General features: G+C 41.3%; 1 protein-coding gene across 3 annotated transcripts in view; it reads left to right on the top strand.

Moving 5' to 3' along the window:
• Positions 1-21,240, top strand: part of LOC132828819 (tyrosine-protein kinase ZAP-70) — a 102,089-nt gene that overhangs the window by 68,577 nt on the left and 12,272 nt on the right. For all 3 annotated transcript variants that reach the window (XM_060845965.1, XM_060845966.1, XM_060845964.1), the window contains exons 3-9: positions 932-1,092; positions 4,904-5,042; positions 6,528-6,609; positions 9,732-9,763; positions 10,777-10,837; positions 19,235-19,412; positions 19,827-20,033. In XM_060845965.1, coding sequence (XP_060701948.1) covers positions 932-1,092; positions 4,904-5,042; positions 6,528-6,609; positions 9,732-9,763; positions 10,777-10,837; positions 19,235-19,412; positions 19,827-20,033 — 860 coding nt within the window. The remainder of the gene's footprint in view (positions 1-931; positions 1,093-4,903; positions 5,043-6,527; positions 6,610-9,731; positions 9,764-10,776; positions 10,838-19,234; positions 19,413-19,826; positions 20,034-21,240) is intronic.

Here is a 21,240-nt window from a genome sequence, read left to right as displayed (position 1 = left end):
TTGGCTTCCACTTCACTTCAACTTTTTAAACAACAATCCAAGATGGACTTCTATGCAGCCCCAGCAAGACCTTACTCTCAAAGATTCCTGACCAGACAGTTCTAGGAGTGTCTGAACAATGGCAGCACTAAGCAGGAGTGCTGGCCATTGCTTGCACTGCTGGTAAGTCAAAGAGGTGGCAGTTAGTGACAAAACTGTGTGTTTGGTCTGACATCTCATACAAATCAGGCCAATAGGCCCTTCTGAGGGACAGGAAGAGAATTCTGGACAGAGAAGGACAAAAGATGGCAAATTGCATCAGTGGTTCCCCAGTTGACACGGGGAATCCATTGGGAAACATATTGGATTGGATAAATGTTGAGATGCGATCCTTAATTGCCAACTTTAGGGCCTCAACTGACCCATGGGTGGGCTGTGCACCCATCAACTCCCCAATCTACTGTCCATAAAATCCTGGAGGGACTGATGGGTGGACTGGTGATGGGCACTCAGCCAAGGGTATGTGCCTGTGGTGCCTGGTTCACTAAATAGCTGCCTGTCTCAGGAGCTTCATGTGACTGAGCAGTTGGAGGTGGTGCTTACTCAGAGTGAGTCACCCCCTCACCGTAGTCATCATCCTCCATCAATAGCACCTCCTGAATACTATCTCGAAGACTTGTAGCAGAATCAGGATATAAATTGCAGCAAACAAGTCAATTCAAGTCAGGCCACTTTAAGTATCATACAGCCCCCATAACTTAATTTGCTCAGCAGTTAGTTAGGAAGCCAGCACCTTTATGCTATCAAGGTCAGGCATGCTAAGACCCAGACTTTCTCCTGCACCTCTTCCCAATGGATGAAACGATCTTTCTCAATTGATTAACAGTTTTAAGTGCTTGCTGGTTATTTGGGATTGAATTTTAATGGAGTTTTATTCTGTTTCTCTTTTCAGGGTGAAGCATTAGAACAGGCAATTATCAGTCAAGCTCCACAATTACAGAAGCTGATTGCAAGCACTGCACATGAGAAGATGGCCTGGTACCACGGTCCCATTAGTCGTGGAGATGCAGAACGACGCCTATACTTTGGTGCACAGCCAGATGGGAAATTTCTGTAAGTTTTGCCTTTCCTCCTTATACTTTCAAAGCTCTTCTTAAATGACAGCGTTAATCATGTGATGGGTTAAATTCTGAGGGATTAGTGCTAAGACACTTTTGCTGTAGTGCAGGACACCTCTACACCATCTCATACACCAGACAGAACAGTTCCATCAAAACTGCCTGATCCATACAATTCAGAGGCTGATCAGAATAGTGCTTATGATGTCTGGACACAACAGATAGAATTGAAGTGTACCGATGTCCCAAAGTCCCGAGTGTTACTATCATGTGATGGATATTGGAACTGCACAACTGACATTATGGAGGAAAGCCAGGTGGAGCCAAACAAGTAGCACAACCACCATCTATTGTAAGGCCCCTAAAATTACCTTCATTACTATCAGTGTCTAACTTTAAACTCCTTTCACAGGTCATTGGGCCAACATGTATGAGCTTTTTTCAGGTATTCCAGTATTCAGGTCACTCTGAGTGCACAGACACTATGCTCAAATGTGGTTTCCAATGAAAACCGGATGCTTAAAGACACTTTTAATATACCACGCAAAATATTGGGGCCACTATTTCCGAACCTTGTTATGTGAAGTGACAAATAACGAGAAAGCCAGGAGGGAACTTAGTGACATTTAGTTTAAAGAATAAGGAAGATTGCAGAGGAAGATTGCAGTAAATATTCCAATATTCTTCCTCATTTGCTGAACTTCCACAAATAGAAATATACCAAAGACCAAAAATTGCCAGTAAAGTTACTGGCTTCAGCTTGCTCTGGTGAAGCAACACAGAATCAGCAGAAGTGCAATGTCAGGACACAGCAAGGGAAACTTCAAAATGGTATACAGCTTCAAAGAGCAGTTGAAATTAACAAGGGAATAGGAACAAAGGGAGCTCCCTGAATGTGTAAGGCAAGCACCTGGAAAACAGGGAAAGATATTAACATACAGGTTTGTAGAGTGTAGGTAAACAAAACTGGACACATAAAAAACTTTTATAGGGGCAATAGCAAAAAAAAGTCAAGAAAATGCTCCTTAACCATAAAAAGAAAGATTGCAAGCTGACAATCTGAAAGAAACAAATAACAATTATTCTTGATTGCTGAAGAGAAGAGATTCAAGCATTTCGAATTAAAATATGGAGAACCTCATTGAGGTATTGGGTGATCCAGCATCCAGATATCAAAGGATCCTTCCTAGATTGATCCAACTCTGTATACACTCTTTCATAGTTTGAAGACTAGTGCCATATGCAAATTATGTCGATGATGATTTCTGATAGTTTTCAACCTAGGAATGCTGAATGAAGTTTGAGAGAAAAGAGAAGGGACTCTGACCAAAATCTTCACATCATCTTAAATTACAGAACTTTCTTGGACTACTAGGATGGTTTCAATATAGCAGGTTCACCCAAAATAGAAATCAGTGATAAGCCAAGTATCTATAACTAGATCAGATTTAAGCTCCGCAGTCCTGCCACATCCAGTCTTGAATGGTGGTGGACAATTAAATAAGAAGGAAGTTCCACAAATATCCCCATCCTCAGTGATGGAAGAGCCGAATGCATCAGTGGAAAAGAGAAGGCTGAAGCATTCACAATAATCTTTAGCCAGAAGTGCTAAGTAGATGATCCACCTCGACGTCCTCCAGTGGTCCCCTGCATCACACATATCAGTCTTCATTCCATATGATATCAATACATGGTCGGAAGCACTGGATACTGCAAAGGCTATGGACCCTAACAACATCCTGGCAATAGTACTTGTGCTCCAGAACTTGCTGCTCCCCTAGCCAAGCTCTTCCAATAGAGTTCCAGCACTGGAAGCTATCCGAAAATGTCCAGTATATAGAAACCAGGATGAATCCAACCCGGCTAATTACTGCACCATCAGTCTACTGTCAATCATCAATAAAGTGATGGAAAGTGTTTCCAACAGTGCTAACAGTGCAATAACTTGCTCAGTAATGCCCAGTTTGGGTTCCACTAGTGCCATTCAGCTCGTGACCTCAAGCATGGATAAAAGAGTTAAATTCCAGATGTGAGGTGGGAAGTGTCAGCCCTTGACATCAAAGCTACATTCGAGCATAGCATCAAGAAGCCCTAGTAAAACTGCAATCAATGGTATCGGGGGCAAACTCTACACTGGTTAGAGTCATACCTGACCGTTGTTGTCAGAGGTCAGTCATCTCAGCTCCAGAACATTTCCGCAAGAGTTCCTCAGAGTAGTGTCCTATGTCCAACCATCATCAGCTGGTTCATCAATGACCTTCTCTCCATCATAAGGTCAGAAGTGGGGAAGTTCGCTGATGATTGCACAATGTTGAGCACCATTTGCAATTCCTCAGACACTGACACAGTCAATGTCCAAATGCACCAAGATCTGGGCAATATTCAGGCTTGGGCTGACAAGTGGCAAGAAACATTCATGCCAATGAATGCCAGGCTACAACCATCACCAATAAAAGACCCTTGACATTCAATGGTGTTGCCATCACTGAATCCCCCATTATTAACACTCTGGGGTTTACCATTGACCAGAAACTCAACTGGACTCACCACATAAACACAGTGACTGCAAGAGCAAAGTCAGAAGTCACATGACACCAGGCTATAGTCCAACAGGCTTATTTGAAATCATAAGCTTTTGGAGCACTCCTCCTTTGTCGTGTTCACTCCCTCCACCACCGATGTTCAGTAGCAGCAATGTGTTAATATTGACAAGATGTACTGAGGAATTCACCAAGTTCCTCATACAACACTTTTCAAACCCATGACCAATTTCACCTAGACGGACGAGGGCAGCAGATGTATGGAAACACCACCACCTTCAAGTCCCTCTCTAAGCCATCCTGACTTGGAAATATATCACCATCGCTTCACTGTTGCTGGGCCAAGATCCTGGAATTCCCTCGCTTTGGATCAACCCACAGCAGGTGGACTGCAACTATTCAAGAAGGCAGCTCACCATCATCCTCTCAAGGACAACTAGGGACAGGCAATAAGTGCTGGCCTGCCATGACACCTACATCCCACAAAATGAATAAATAAAAAAAACTAGCCTGCATCATTTCTAGAAGGTGTAAAATGAGATAAAGTTAATATTCGTTTAGACAAATAAAGGCCAGTAAAAGAAAGCCAACAAGAATTTGTAAAAGAAAATCTAAATCTGACAAATTGAGCAGAGAACTTCAGGTATTAATGAAGTTCATCAGTAAAATAAATGGATGGGAAATGCCTCTGTTGATTTTCAGAAGGTATTAATGAGGTTATGCCTATGTAAATTTTCAGAAAGTATTAATGATAAAATAAAGTCACAGGATATTAAAGTAAATAGCTCCATGTCCAAACTATTAGTTGAATATGTAAGTCTGTGTTGAAGACAAGGGGAATTTAAGGGCTGATGCAATACTAAGGCCTCATCATTACCGCCAGGAAACAGGGTGAGAAACAATTATTTGTAACCTGAGGTCACAGATGAGTTGATCATTCAGGGATTCAAATTCCTCCACTTACAAAATATTGTTGTTTCTTGAATGAGGTAATGTAAAACAAAACATGTGTGCAGTCACTTACTCTTGGGAAAATCCAATGTTCCAGACAGGTCTGGCACCTCACTTCACTCCTGACCTGTAGTTTGTGTGAGATGGTGATGTAATTCGAAAGATAAAATATGAATTCAGGCCCTTTAACTTTGAAACCTTCAGTCTTACTTCCTTGTCAATAGCAAACAGTTTATCTCCACCTTTTCTAAATTATATTAAACATTTTAAAATAACTGTTTAATTAATTTCTAAGATTTTATTCTTCTGTTCTAGGGTGAGACAGCGCAAAGAGGCTGGAGGATATGCTCTTTCTGTGTTATATGGAAAATCAGCCTACCATTACATTATAGACTTAGACAAATCTGGAAAGTTTGCCATTCCTGATGGATCAAAGTTTGATACTCTTTGGCAGGTACACAATAATTACTCTGAACTCATTGGGCATGGAAATCCCTTGCATGACGCTGTATTAGTGAAGTTTCCTGTGTTACTGGCCTTTGCCTGCGTTACACACCAGGAAGTTGCAAGTTAACATTATCCGGATGCCATACTATCCAAGTGGTAAATGCATTGCTAGACGACACAAGACCAGACAGAACAGTCACAGATTACTCTGCAAACAACAGACATCCTGTTGCTAGATGGGCCCTGGCACTGATACGACTTAAAGTTACAGGCACCCAAGTTGCAGATAAAATGATTTTCAAAAAGTTCTGCTGTTGCAATGTGTCTGGAGGGTTTTTGGTGGAGTTGTGGTGAACTTGTGAACTTGCCAGAGAGTGTTGCTACATTAATGAGGCAGAGAAGTAATTGTCCTGTGCTCACAAAAGCTTCAACACATATGGCAGCAACAGTGGCAGCATCTCTGAATCAGCAGCACAATAGAGTAGAGGTTGCGGGAAGGGTGTAATGCCCTCTGCCAACCTGGCAACAGACTTCCCTATATGCCTTGACAGTCACAGGATGCTGTTTGACAGAGCAGCACCTTGTATGCCCATCTCCTGAATGTCACCCCCATTAAGTTCCTTATCTGAGTTCACAACAGCAGAACTCCTCAGTGTTAGGTTTCCTGGTGAGCTGGCAAATGACCTTTGACTGGAGCCTGTCATGCTTGGTGATGTGTTGAGCCAAAACCCATATTTGCTCCTAGTATCAGTATCTAAGCTGGTGACTCCAGTGTCAAGACTAGTGGAGGGGCCTCTTCATCAGTGCTTTGTTATTCTCTGTCTCTCTCTCTGTCTCTCTCTCTCTCTCTCTCTTTCTGTCTTCTGGGCTACTGTGACCAGGCAGGAGGGTGGAAGGGGACATTGGGGGACAAGAAGGCCCTGGTCCACCATATCATGGAGAGTGACTTGAACCTGGAGCTTCTGGTTAAGAGGCAGTATCACTACCCACTACACATCCACAAATTTAAACTTGGTGAAACCATTTCCTGTATTCACTGTCATTTTCATGGAAGGTTTTCCTTTAAAGTGAATATTAGGTTTATGTAGTCAGAGGAAACATTTTAAAAATATGAGATTTACATTACTTAAAATGCAGAAGTAGTATTCATGGCCTTAGAACTATTTAGAGTTCTTCAAAAAGACAAAATCCATGGCTCTAGATCTTCATATATAAGAGTTTCTCCTTACCTTGGTTTTACTGTTTGATTTTTCATGTTATTTCTACAGTTCCTCAGTTCTTGTCCTCTTGACTAGTGAAAACAGCCTTCTTCTTTCTGTGTTAATCTTTTATGTTTCTACCATAACCCGTTATAATTGATTGTCAAAAAGCATCAAACTAAATTTGTCACAAAGTGGCTAAACTTGGAGCAGTGGTTTTCAATCAATTGAAAAGTTGATTTAGTTGTACATACTTGTTCAATGTTACCAAGCTATGTGTTTTTGTTTTAAAGCTGGTGGAATACTTAAAGCTCAAGTCTGATGGGGTGATACACGTATTACGTGAAGCTTGCAATAATCCGAGCCAACCTGCTGGTAAGTCAAAACATGGTATTCATATGCTGACGAAACAACTTCAGTTCACCTTCACTAATTAAATAAACAAGATACCGGGGTGCAGATGTATTAAAAAAAAAGATTTTGTTCTCAGCTGCAGAGAAAAAGAAAGGCCTTGTTCTGTGCTGAGTTAACTTGTCTGAACTGGGACTGACATGCAGGACGTCTTGAAAAGAACATTTAGGTGGATAAATCACCTGATCAAGTAACGCAGGGCACTATAGTAAGTTAAGGGAGAAATTGCATGCCCCCAAGGGGAGATATTTGTATCATCTAGAGCCATGGGTGAGGTGGCAGAGGACTGGAGGGTGGCTAATGTTGTGACTTTATTTAAGAAAGGCTGTAAGGAGTAGCCTGAGAACATAGATGGGTGAGTCTGATGTCAGTGGTGTCTAAGACGTTGGAGGGGATTCTGAGAGATAGGAATTACATGCATTTGGAAAGGCAAGGACTGATTAGGAATCGCTTTGTATGTGGGAACTCATGTCTCACAAACTTGGTTGAGTTTTTTGAGGAGGTAACCAAGAAGATTAATGAGGGCAGAGTGGTAGACAGTGTCTACATGGACTTTAGTGAAGCCTTTGTCAAGGTTCCACTTGGTAGACTGGTTAGTAAAGTTAGATCACTAGAGATTCAGGGAGACCTTGCCAATTGGATACAAAATTGGCCTGACGGTAGGATGATCTATCTCAATTCCAGAATTTCAATGATGAGAGGAAGAAAGCATATGTGATGGAAGGAGAGGATAATACTCCTAATGCATATGGAGGAGAGTGGTCTGTTGCCCTTGCAGATTATATAACCACTGACTATTTGAAAGATTTGCATATTTGAGGAATGGAGACCTGTACAAACATCTCTTGCATTAAAGCTAATTATTGCACACAAGTTATAAAATATTAAAGTTGTTTATCTTTACTGGCTTTTTATGCATTTAATTAGGATATTGAAATCATAAGGTCCTGGTTGTTCTTTGACTGTTTATAACAACAGTAGTTTATGTGAGAAGTGGTGGATGAATTCTGAGGATAGCAATGCATAACATGCCATATTCCCATTGTTTATCCATTACAGAAGAACCACTGTTGGCAGTAATTTTTGACTTTGCTGCCTGGACAGTATTGTGGCAAGATAGACTGACTGTCATAGAAGTCGTCACTTTTACTTCTGTTAGAGAAATAAAGTAATGATCAACAGTAATGTTAGAGTACAAATCGGCCATACAATTTGTGAAATGAACAAATACTGCAAAGAGTTCATGAAACATGTGGCTGTCACACTGACCTCCAAGGCTGGATTTTCTTACCAATACTGAAAAATGTTGTCAGACGGTACAATACAATGTATTCTTTGAAAGTGTAACTGTAACCTTTTCTGATCTGGCAAGGCCAGTAAACATTTTCCAATGTTGGATAACCGTATGTGGCGCAGTTGAGTTGACACAAACTGCCCTCAACATCTTTTCCAGCAGCCCACATTCTCACCCAAACAAAATCTTCCTCCACAAGAGGGAGCACTTCCACAGCAGAATTTGCAAAGTGGAAAGACAGTGGATCCTCCGTATGTTAATGCTGGAAAATATTGGCTCTGTGCATTAGAAAATACAGTGAGGAAGCCTATCTCTTCAGGCTAAGAGCAATTTAAACCTTGCTGCATCGTTGTTGACTGTTGAGCCATTTTCCACACCAAATGGTAACACTCGCAGTGAGAACCATTCTCTAGAGTATCATCAGAACATTCATTTGAGGTTAAGTTGGTTAGTTCAGTTGGCTGGATAGCTGGTTTGTGATGCTAGAATATTGGTTCAGTTCCCACTCTGGCTCATGTTACCATCAAGAGCCTGCCCTCTCAATCTCTCCCTTACCTGAGGTATGGTGATCCTCATGTTAAACCACCACCAGTCACCTCTCTTTATTGAGAGAGCAACCAGTAGGACTATGGCAACTTCACTTTCACCTAATTCCTGGAAGCACTCCAGACAGAATGAAGCAATTAACAAGGCTACTTACATACACCTAGCAAGCTTACTATTGATGTGGTCTGAGAAAATGCATGACATGCCATCAGATTTATGTCTTTCCTTTGCCTTCAATGAGGAAATCTGCTCTGAAGTCAATCCTTATCATTCCCCAATCCTCCAGAAAAAAGCACTGAAGCTGGGTTTGTGAAGAGGAAACCACATTCCAGCAATCTATGGTAAACTGTTAGAAATCTAGAGGTTGCATTATTCCATTATCTTCCTCTCATTTGTCACCAAATTCTTTTCCTTTTTTGTCATCGGTGGGTCTGATGTGTAAAAGCATATCACAATGCACGTAAGTTGCAAAACCAAGTCACTGAAAAGCCCACCTCACAGGCTCAGATTTTGCATGCTTTTTTTTGGAGTACCGATTTTACGTTGGACTTGCTCCCCTTAGTGCAGAGAAATATCGGATTTCTAATAAGTCGGCCAGGCTGTTCATTTAAACAAGCAGATATGCCTGGTCTTATGTGTTACATTGTTAATGTTCTGACAGAGAATCAACTCAGTTCTGAACTTCCTTTACTAGACATATTTTCTTTGAATTATCTCCTCTCGAGTAGGACAGAGACTACTTGGGTTATGAAATAACTTGCTTCCCTAAGATATAAACACCCGCAGTTATACCTGGAAGACAGGCAATGTCATTCTATGGTACGCATTTACAGTAGCTATATAAAGTACATTAACTTTTTGCGTTATGTTGGGAAGATGCAGGGGATGGTATGTAATGAGGTTTCCATGTTAGTTCATAAAAGATTTAAGATAAAGAGAAATGGTATGAGTACCTAATGACTTGCCAATAGCCCTATGAATTTAATTAACTTTTGCTGTGTATGGATCAGTTGTGAACAACACTCACTCGACTGAAGATTTGAAGGATTTACTAGAATTTAAGACTATTGAGGAGTTGTCAGCTTTCAAGGGGAAGAGAGGGGGAGAAAAGGAAGAAAAAAGAACTTTGTCCAATTGGATTTTCTAGCATGACAACTTTGCAAAGGCAAGTTTGAGGAAACATACAACAGCAAAATCTCATAAAAGATGTCAGCTTTATTGATTTTAACTCATTTATACCTTACAGAACCAGTGAAACCGCCTTCACTTCCTCCTAATGTAAGTATAAGTTCAATATAATAGTAAAATGCTCAACTTTTGTGCTTTGAGATCACACAACTTGACAGAACCAATGAATCGTCGCATTGTTGACTTTTTGAAAACAATCCTCATTTAATGGCAATTCCTAATTTTGAAAAAGAATTTCAATAAGTATCAACATCTTTTCATAAATACTATTATGCATCTTGTTTCAACCACTGTTCCAGGTGGAGAAATCTGTGACAAGCAACTTTTCCTTCATTATATTGGTGATGACCTTATGTTTATTCCTGTTCGTTTCTGGTAATGACTGAAGTAAATAGGGCTTTCTCAGTTTGACTTACTGCTCCAATTCTGAATGGGTTACATTTTGCCCTTGCCAATAGAGTTTTTTTTAACGGGATTCCACATTGGAATTTGCAATATTTGGAAAGCATTTTTTGCCAAGTGTCCCCTGAGATGTTGGACATGTGTAAGAAAGGCAAGCACCTGAGTACATCCTTCACCAATCAATTCAAATCATTGTTAAGCGCAGTGTGGAGACTGGACCAGGAATTGCCAGTTACAACATTCATTGCTATATATAATCAGGACAGAAAATAAAATTAAAGGCGAAGGCAAAATACTGGATTAAAAGGGAATTTTACAAAAAATGTAAACTTTCCACAGTAATCAAAATCTGAAGGGAATAAAGTTTAGATTTGTAAAAATGAATCCTCATTTGGAGTAACATTGCTTCGCATTAATTAAGAGTTATTTGCCTTGAATGAACATACACCATCTAAATTATCACAAATTTAATAGATTTAGAGTATTACTTATTTTCAGCCTCATGTTTCATTTTCCAACTATCACAGTGCTTCATTCCTAAGTAAAGAATAGGATGAAAATGGATAACATAGCCATAGCCTCACAGCTGTACTTGAGACCACAAACTAACTGTGAATAAGGCCACAGGAGGTGATCTAGCCCTTCATAAGTAATGTTGATGACTTTGCTTAAACTTGATAATATCTGTCCTTCATTTCCAGCGACAAAGTGCAATCAGCCTTGCTTGTAATCCAGATGGCTACACACCAGAACCAATTGGAGGTGAGTTCAGAGTAGCTCTGTATTAAGTTGGTTGTAATAGAGATTATGAAAATAAATGGCAGATCTTTGACTGCTGGTGTTCTTTGTGGTCACATTTTGTAAAGTAATAATTAAAGAATGCAGCTTTAGGAGTCAGTCTTATGGGTTTTGGCAAAGTGTCAGTTTTACTGAGTTTCCTGGGGGGTTTTATCTCCACAAGTCCGAGAGGGTTCTGACACCAGAATCATAGCAAACTAGCCTCATTAACTGAAACAAAAACAGAAGTTACTGGAAAAGCTCAGCAGTCTGGCTGTATCTGTGAAGAGAAATCAAAGTTAACGTTTCAGGTCCAGTGACCTTTTCTCAGAATGGCCTCATTAACTACCAATCCTACCCCTATGGCACCATTCCCATCTGATTCTAGCCCCATTCTACTATCTACTGTTGCTGGAACATGGCTGGAATTGACCAGCGTCCCTGCTGCCCACCTTTATCTTTACCAGGTTGTTGTACACCTGGAAAAGTGCTGCTAGTTTGGAGCTGTCCTGCACATTTGCTGTAATTTGTCCCAGACATGGCAGAGAAAGGAGAATTGGCATCTGAATGGGTATATGAATAGGAAGGGATTAAAGGGATACAAGCCAAGTGCTGGAAAAATGGACTAGATTAGGTTAGGATATCTGGTCAGCATGGACGAGTTGGACCGAAGGGTCTGTTTCTGTGCTGTACATTTCTATGACTCTATTTTGCCTCACTTTGCAGCCAGGGAGCTGAAGGTCTTTGTGGATGGGATGGTACAGAGGTGGGAGACCCTGCTCCCCCCAGACCAGTGGAGGAGGTCACAACTTGAGATGTGCCAGCCTGGGCTAAGGTTGCTGCCAGGGTCTGTGCCATCTTAGCTCTCTGGAGGAATGCACAGCATTGTAAGGAGTTCAATAACCCTCTTTACTCCTCTAGTGTAAATGCCATTATCTCCTCTCTGATACATCACGTTCATTCTGTCTCTGCTACTGCAAGAACATCCCACCAAGGCCCATGCTACATCACTCTCACTACTATGTGCAACATCATCCCTCACTCGCTTTCACCAACCCCAGCCCCCAACATCACTAACCCTTCATAACCCCAGCACTACCTTTGCACTTTCTGAGGATACTTCCCCACCTGCTACCGCAGGAACAGCTGTACTACGGCACTTCCTAATATCTTAATACCAGCCTCTATCTCATTTCAGAAATGAAAACAGGCCACAATAGACCAAAGAGTCAATACAGACCTTAAGACTATAAGAAATAGAACAGTAGTAAGCCATTTGGCTCCGTGACCCTCTTCCACCTCTCAATAGGATCATGGCTGATCGTGGTTCCTCCTATCCACTACACTGTCTTTCCCCCATTCCCTTTATTCCTCTACTGACCAGCAATCTATCAATTTCACCGTTAAATATATCCAAACACTCTGCCCTGATAGCTATCTGTGACAAAGAGTTGCAAAGACTTAAAACCCTCTGAGAGAAGAAATTCTTCCTTGTCTCAGTGTTAAGTTGGTGCTCTTCAATTCTGAGACAATGCCTTCTGGTCCTAAACTCTCCCATGAGGAGAACCACCCTCTCAGCATTTACCCTGTCAAGTCCCTTAAGAATCCTGTATGTCTCAATGCGATCAGCATCCATTCTTCTAAATTCTAATGTGGCATTTGCTCATTAGAAAATACCTCCATACCAGAGATCATCCTTGTGAACCTTTTCTAAATGGCATCCTAAGAAATTATACCTTTCCCAAATTAAGGGGACCAATATGGTGACACATTGGCTCAGTGGCTAGCACTACTGCCTCACAGCCTCAGGTGACTGCCTGAGTGGAATTTGCACATTCTCCCCGTTCAAATGCGCTTCCTCTGGATGCCTGGCTTCCTTCCACAGTTCAAAGATGTGCTGGTTAGGTGGCTTGACCATGCTAAATTGCCCAATGTGACCAGGGATGTGCAGGCTTGGTAGATTAGACATGTGAAATGCATTGTTATAGGGAAAGAGTAGCAGCGTGGGTCTAGGTGAGATACTCTTTGGAGGGTTGGTGGACTTGATGGGCTGAATGGTCTGATCCCATACTGCCAGGATTCTATGAAAACTGCTCTCAGCACTGTAGATGTGGTCTCACCAGCACAGATGCAGCAAGACTTCACTCTTTTTCTCCAAACCCTTTGAAATCAGGGCCAGCATTCCATTAGCCTTCCAATGTGCTCACTTTCTGTGTTTTGTGCACAAGTATCCCCAAATCTCTTTGTGCTTCAGCTTTCTGAAGTTGTTCTCTGTTTAAATAATACTATATTTTGTTCTCTGTTCCAAAATGAACAATTTCACATTTTTTCACATTGTGCTCCATTTGCCAACTTGTTGCCCACTTACTTAACTGACCATGGTGGTGGGCTACCTGACATTTGGCTGCTCATCCTTTATGAGGAGAGGATCCTGACACCTCAAGTGGCTAACTGACCTGTCCAAGCCCCTGGACTCATGTCAGAGGCTGCCCAACCTAATGTCCCAGGACCCCCGATTGAGGGCTCAGTGTACTTGCTTGCCTTCATTGATCAGTGCATTCTGTTCAGGAGATGGGACGTCATGTTACAGCTTTATAGGACATTGGTGAGGTCACTTTCAGAATACTGCATTCAGTTCTGGTCTCCTTGCTATCAGAAAGATGTTGTTAAACTTGAAAGGGTTCAGAAAAGATTCACAAGGATGCTGCTGGGATTGGAGGGTTTGAGCAATAGGGAGAGGATGAACAGGCTGAGATCTTTTCTTTGGAGCATCGGAGGCTGAGGGATGACCTATCGAGGTTTATAAAACCATGAGCAAGATGGATAGAGTAAATAGACAAGATCTTTTTCCCAGTGTAAGGAAGAGCAAATCTAGAGGGCATTGGCTTATGGTGAGAGGAGAAAGATTTATAAGGGCAGGAGGGGCAACCTTTTCACACAGAGGGTGGTCGAGTATAGAACGAGCCAGAGGAAGAGGTGGAGGCGGGTACAGACAAGGTGGTTGTCTCAGTCGGTTCCCTCAACTCAGCACCGCCCTCCTAACCTGCAATCTTCTTCCTAACCTCTCCGCCCCCACCCCACTCCGGCCTATCACCCTCACCTTGACCTCCTTCCACCTATCACATTTCCATTGCCCCTCCCCCAAGTCCCTCCTCCCTACCTTTTATCTTAGCCTGCTTGGCACACTCTCCTCATTCCTGATGAAGGGCTTATGCCCGAAACGTCGAATTTCCTATTCCTTGGATGCTGCCTAACCTGCTGTGCTTTAACCAGCAACACATTTTCATCTCTGGCTGAGGAGTAAGATACAAAAAGGCAAGGTAAGGCAGGGATGCTAGAAGTACCCAGGCAGGCTCAGAGTGAGTGTGCGCTATGATAGCGAGAGAAAAGCTCGGAGGTATAATATGATCTGCTCCATGAGCTGGGTGTATACCCCTGAGTATGCAGTATCCTTGCTGCAGCATTATAATGGTAGTTTCCTTTGCACCCTGAGGTGCAGCATTGAACTACAGAAGCACAATGTAAGTTGATCAGAGATGTGCTATATAGGTCCTTAGAAGTTAGCACATGTTGGATACTAGTGTCTGTGGAAGTGGGCTGTGGGTAGCTAGTGCCATTTGAGCATGTCCTGAGATGCTGTTGCATCGTGACCAACATAGAAGCTCATCACATCCAGCAGCTAATTATAGTCACCAGGTACCCATTCTGATTTCCTTATCAAGCACTCCTGTCATCTAGATTGCTCATGGTGAATGGTAAGCTAGAAAGCTGCATATTAATGCCATGAAATCTGCAGTTCATAGAGTCATAGCGACATACAGCACAGAAACAGACCCTTCGGTCCAACTCGTCCATGCCAACCAGATATCCCAACTTAATCTCGTCCCATTTGCCAGCACTTGGCCCATATCCCTCCAAACTCTTCCTATTTATATACCCATTCAGATGCCTTTTAAATGTTGCAATTGTACCAGCCTCTACCACTTCCTCTGGCAGCTCATTCCATACGTGCAACACCCTCTGTGTGAAAACATTGCCCCTTAGGTCCCTTTTATATCTTGCCCCTCTCACCCTAAACCTATGCCCTCTAGTTCTGGACTTCCCTACCCCAGAGAAAAGACCTTGCCTATTTATCCTATCCTTGCCCCTAATGATTTTATAAACCCCCATGAGGTCACCGCTCAGTCTTTAATGCTCAAGCATCTCCCTTTAGCTCAAATCCCCCAACCCTGGAACATCCTTGTGAATCTTTTCTGAACCCTTTCAAGTTTCACAACATCATTCCAATAGAAAGGAGACCAGAATTGCATGCAATATTCCAACAGTGGCCTAACAATTGTCCTGTACAGCTGCAACATGACCCCCCAACTCCAATACTCAGTGCTCTAATCAATAAAGGAAAGCATACCAAATGCCTTCTTCATTATCCTATCTACCTGAGACTCCACTTTCAAGGAGCTATGAACCTGCACTTAAGATCTGTTTGGTCAGCAACACTCCCTAGGACCTTACCATTCAGTGTATAAGTCCGGCTAAGTTTTGCTTTTCCAAAATGTAGCACCTTGCATTAAATTAAACTCCATCTGCCATTCCTCAGCCCATTGGCCCATCTGATCAAGATCCTGTTGAAATCTGAGGTAATCTTCTACGCTATCCATTACACCTCCAATTTTGGTGTCATCTGCAAACTTATAATTAGCAACAAATAATCCACATTAACTGGCAACCCCCCACCACTGTCGAGTGAGAATCACACCTTAACGCCTATACCATTATTAAAACATGTAAGGTGTTGTTCTCAACATTGCAATAAGCCTTGCTAAATTTCTGAAGCAATTCAGACACATTCCTTGTGACAGCCTATTTTGCTCAGGCACCTATAACATTCTGCACTGGCGTTACAGCCTTGGTATTCAGTATTTTGTAGAAAATGGTTTATATGTCTATGCACATTTATACAGGATTACTTAGAATCATCATGGAATCTCTACAGTTTGGAAGCAGACCATTCAGTCCATTGAATCCATGCTGATGTTCCAGAGAGAAACCCACTCCCTGCCCTATCCCAGTAACCCTGCATTTTCCTTGAATAATCCACCAAGACTACACATCCCTGGACACTACAGGGCAATTTAGCATGGCCAATTAAGCTAACCTGCACATCTTTGACTGTGGGAGGAAACTAGAGCACCTGGAGGAAACCCACGCAGACACAGGGAGAATGTGCAAACTCCACACAGACAGTAGTGAAATAATGCGGCAAAGTACTGATATGCTTTATCATTCTTTTTAAAAACATCTTTTATTTTGTCAATTATCTCCCTTTCTTTCTCCTTCTGACTGAACCGGTTCCATCCTCCCCAAGAGATTGCGTATGGTTTCCACAAGCCTTCTAGTACCTCGTCCAAATTACCACTATTTCTTTGAGTTGAAATGTATCAGCAACCTACTTAACTAATTTTGTAAGCTAGTTAGTAATTTTAAAGATTGCAACAGGTTTTGTAAAAATATTTAGAAAGTAAGTGAAAGTCAAGAGTGGACATTGGACCACTGGAATATGAGGTTGGAGAAGTAGTAGTGATTAGATTCCCTACAGTATGGAATCTAAGAAAAGATTGCAGAATACTTGTAAGTGTGTGGTAAAATTGGCTGAATCAGCATGGCTTCACCAAGGGAGGTCATGCCTGACAAAACTGTTCAAATCCTTTGAAGAGGTAATGAGCATGTTAGACAAAGAAGAACCAGTGGACATGATCTATTTGATTTCTAGAAGGCCTTTGAGGAGGTGCTGCACAGAAGTCTGCTAAATAAGATAAGAGCCCATGGTGTTAGGGCAAGGTACTGGCAGAGATAGAGGATTTTCTGACTGGCAGAAGCAGAGAGTAGGGATAATAGGCTCTTTTTCAGGCTGGCAGCCAGTGAGTAGTGGAGTTCTGCAGGGGTCAGTATTGGAACCACAACTATTCACATTATACATTCATGATCTGGACAAAGGGCAGTGTTACTAAGTTGCCAGATGACACAAAGGTAGAGGGACTGATAGTGTTGAGGAAGGGGGGAGACTGCAGAAGGATTTGGACAAGCTAGGAGAATGGGCAAAGAAATGGTAGATGGAATACAATGTGGGAAAATATGAGCAATCCCATTGGGTGGATTGAACCAGTTCAGTCAGAAGAGGAAAGAAAGGGAGATAATTGGCAAAATAAAAGATGTTTTTAAAAAGAATGATGAAGCATATCAGTACTTTGCTGCATTAGTTCATCTTTAGTTGTTGTTTAGATACCCAGTATGGTTAACCATTAGTTGGTTAGTGATGGCTCAGTGATTAGCACTGCTGTCTCACAATGCCAACGATGAGAGTTCAATTCCACCCCTGGGCCACTGTCTGTATGGAGTTTGCATTTTGGTAGGAGGAATCGAGGTGTAGACTATTTTCTAAATATGGAACAGTTTCAGAAATCTGAGGCACAAAAGGACTTGGGAGTCCTCGTTCAGAATTCTCTTAAGGCTAACATGCAGATTCAGTTGACATTTAGGAAGGTAAAGCAATATTAGCATTCATTTCAAGAGGGCTAGAATGAAAGAACAGAGATGTACTGCTGAGGCTTTGTAAGGATCTGGTCAGACTGCATTTGGAATATTATGAGCAGTTTTGTACCGCGTATCTAAGGAAGGATGTGCTGGCATTGGAGGGGGTCTGCAGGAGGTTTACAAGAATGATCCTGGAGATGAAGGGCTTGTCATATGAGGAGCAGTTGAGGACTCTGACTCTGTACTCAATGGAGTTTAAAAGGGTGAAGGGAGGTCTGATGGCAACTTATAGATTACTGAGAGGCTTGGATAGAGGGGACATGGAGAAACTGTTTCCAATAGTGGGGAGACCAGGACCCGAGATTGCAGCCTTAGAGAAGGGATGACCTTTTTGAACTGAAATGAAGAGGAATTTCTTCAGCCAGTGGGTTGTCCTGTAGAATTCATTGTAGGAGTGGCGGCCAATTCATTGTGTATTCAGACAGACATAGATAGTTCTTGATTTGTAAGGGAATCAAGGGTAATGGGTAGAAGGCAGAAATGGGTTTGAGAAATATATTAGCCATGATTAAATGGTGGAGCAGACAGAATGAGCTAAATGGTCTAATTCTGCGCATGTCTTATGGTGTTATGGTCTACTGGCGTTCACTGAGCTTAATTTTATTCCCGTAACACTTAACATCCTTTTAGAATCTACCTTTTCTAGGTCCATCATAAGATAATTTCTCATTCTTCTAAACACCAATGAGTATCAACCAAACCTACTTATTCTTTTTTCATAGGACTCATTCCAGGAATCAGTCTCATGAATTTTCGATAGTTTCTCTCCATTTAAATAATATTCTGCTTTTCTCTTCTTCCTGCTAAATTGGACAAACTCACATTTTCCCATATTATATTTGATCTGTCACATTTTTGTTCACATCCTTAACCTGTCCATATCCCTCTGCAGATTTTTTGTATGCTCCTTAAAACTTGCTTTCCAACCGACCTTTGTCTGCAATAAGTCATCCAAGTCATAAAACGCATCATAAATAGTTAAGGCCCTGCCCTGATTGCTGTGGCACTCTCCTTGTTATGGTTTGTTAATCTGAAAATTATCCGTTTATTGTGACTTTCTGTTTCCTGTTAGTTACTCAATCCGCTAACCATGCTAATATATCACCTAAAAACCATGAATTGTTATTTTCTGCAATAAACTTTTATGCAGCACCACATCAAATTCCTTTTAGAAATCTAAATACATCACACCTACTTGTATTCCTTTATCAACTGTGTTTGTTGCATCCTCAAAGAACGCTAATGAATTTATCAAATATTATTTCCTGATCTAAAAACCATATTGCCCTTGTCCTGATCATACCATGATTTTCTAAATGTACTGCTGCCACTTCCTTAATCAAGATTCCCGTATTTGTCCCAAAGACGGAGGGTAGACTAACTGACATATTGCTACCTCCTTGAAGAAAAGTACAACATTTGTGGTTTTGCAATTCTGTGGAACTTGTCTCCAAAACCAATGGAACTTTGGAAAATTGCGAGCTATGCATGTCCTATTTCTGAGGCTGGAAAACGAAACATGTGCAACCTTTTCATTTTTGCATTATCAGGGAGTTTGAGGAGGTATAGCTCTCCATTGCAGTCACTTTGGTAGAGTCGACTTGTCAACAGGCAACACCCTTACCTCCTGAATATAAATTATTTTGATCATTTGAAACTTTGCATTCTTGCATTTGCTCTGATGAATACAACCTGAAAATGTTAGGCAACATGCCTTTCTTTCCAGCAATATTCATGTTTTGAATAACCACATTACCGTTCAAGTGTTTAATCATTCCAAAAACTTTCCAGATGCAGGACGACGAGTTCTTCCTATGGATGCAGAGTCATATGTAAGCCCCTACAGTGACCCTGAAGAGTTAAAAGATAAGACATTGTACCTGAAGCGAGAATGCCTACTAATAGATGAAGTGGAGCTAGGATCTGGCAACTTTGGCTGTGTGAAGAAAGGAGTGTATAGGATGAGAAAGTAAGTAATTTAACTATATAATTTACACATATAAGCCTTGAAAATAGCTTGAGGATTCAGTTAATAACCTTAACAATTTCGCCATTCACAGCATCTGTCATGGCCGTCAAGGTGGATGTAACAATCGGCAGAAAACTAAATGATCAAAGAGACGACAGACTGTCTAATAAACAACATAGCAGCAGATCAAATTAGATACAAAGTAAATTAGGAGACAAAAAAACATTAGAGGAAGTGGTACTAAGGGAAAACAAAACAATAAAACCTTTTAGAAAGACAAATTGTTGTTGTCAATCTAGTTAAAAGAAAGAAACCAGAAGTGACTAAGACAATAAAAGATTTACAATGTTATACGTGTGCATTTTTCTTGATCTTGTTGAATTCCTATTTACTGTTTTTATTTTTTTTATCCAGGAAACAGATCGATGTCGCTATTAAAGTACTGAAAAATGATAATGAGAAATCTTTAAAAGAAGAATTAATGAAAGAGGCAGAATTTATGCAGAAACTGGACAATCCTTACATTGTGCGAATGATTGGAGTGTGTCAAGCAGAAAATCTGATGTTGGTGATGGAGATGGCTTCGGGAGGTCCCCTCAACAAATTTTTGTCTTCCAAAAAGTGAGCATTTGAGTTAACAGTAAATTTTTGGCTTTAAGTACTCAGATTCCTCATTGAGATACATCCCGCACTCTTAAGAATAGAGAGCTCAGGCAAAGTCTGGCAAAAGTTAAAAGCCTCCTCCATGATAAGCCATAAGAATGCAATTGGAGTTTAACAGACACGAATAAGCTGCCACTGCTTGTCCATACAGCACCCAGTTAGTGTTTTATCACCAGGCAAATTTATTGTTGAGGCGCATACTTGTCACTTTGAGTTGATACTGTGGACACTTGATTACAGATACGGAGAGTCATTGAATCATAGAGTATAGAGCATGGAAACAGACCATTCGGATCAACTCGTATATGCCAACCAGGTTTCCAGAATTGAACTTGTCTCACTTGTCTGCATTTGGCCCATATCCTGCTAAACTTTTCCTATTCGTGTATCTGTTCAAATGTCTTTGGCATATTGTAATTGTACTGTAATTGTATTGTAATTGTACCCGCCTTTACCACTTCGTTTGGCAGCTCGCTGCAAATATGCTCTACCCTATGTGTGACAGAAGTTGCCTCTCAGGTCCCTTTTAATTCTTTCCCCTCTCAGCGTAAACCTCTAGCTTTGGTCTCCCCTATGCTGAGGAAAATAACTTGGTTATTCACCTTATCTCTACCCCTCATGATTTTCTAAACATCTATCAGGTCACCCCTCAGCCTCCTGTGCTCCAGGGCATAAAGTCCCAGCCTATCCAGCCTCTCTGTAGAACTCAAACCTTCTAGTTTTGGTAGCATCCTTGTAAATCTTTTTTTACACCTTTTCCAGTTCAGGGATATTCTTCCTATAATAATAACATCCTTCCAATATTGGGGCAACTGGAATTATATGCTGTACTCCATACCTCTGTAGATTTTATTTAGTCAACCTGTTCAGATGTGTTATGATAAACCTTTGGAATAGATGGACTTGAACCTGTGCTTTCTGGCTCAAGTAGAGATACTACTATTGTGCCACAAGAGCCCAATGATATTGCCATGTGTTTGTTTAGATTAGCTACGCTGCCTGATAAAAACATCAGTCAGATGGAGCATAGCAGAGAGTCCAAGTAAATTATTGATCCAATCTGGATTTAGTCTCCTGAAGCAGAGAAGAGACCATTGTGAGCCCCAAAACAATATATTGGAAGAACTTTGGTTTCAGGAATGTAGTGCTATAAATGCATCTCATT

This window comes from Hemiscyllium ocellatum, chromosome 28, assembly GCF_020745735.1.
Source record: "Hemiscyllium ocellatum isolate sHemOce1 chromosome 28, sHemOce1.pat.X.cur, whole genome shotgun sequence".
Classification (NCBI taxonomy): Eukaryota; Metazoa; Chordata; class Chondrichthyes; order Orectolobiformes; family Hemiscylliidae; genus Hemiscyllium; species Hemiscyllium ocellatum.
Note: the sequence above shows the minus strand (reverse complement) of the source record. Positions and strands in the feature narration are given on the sequence as shown.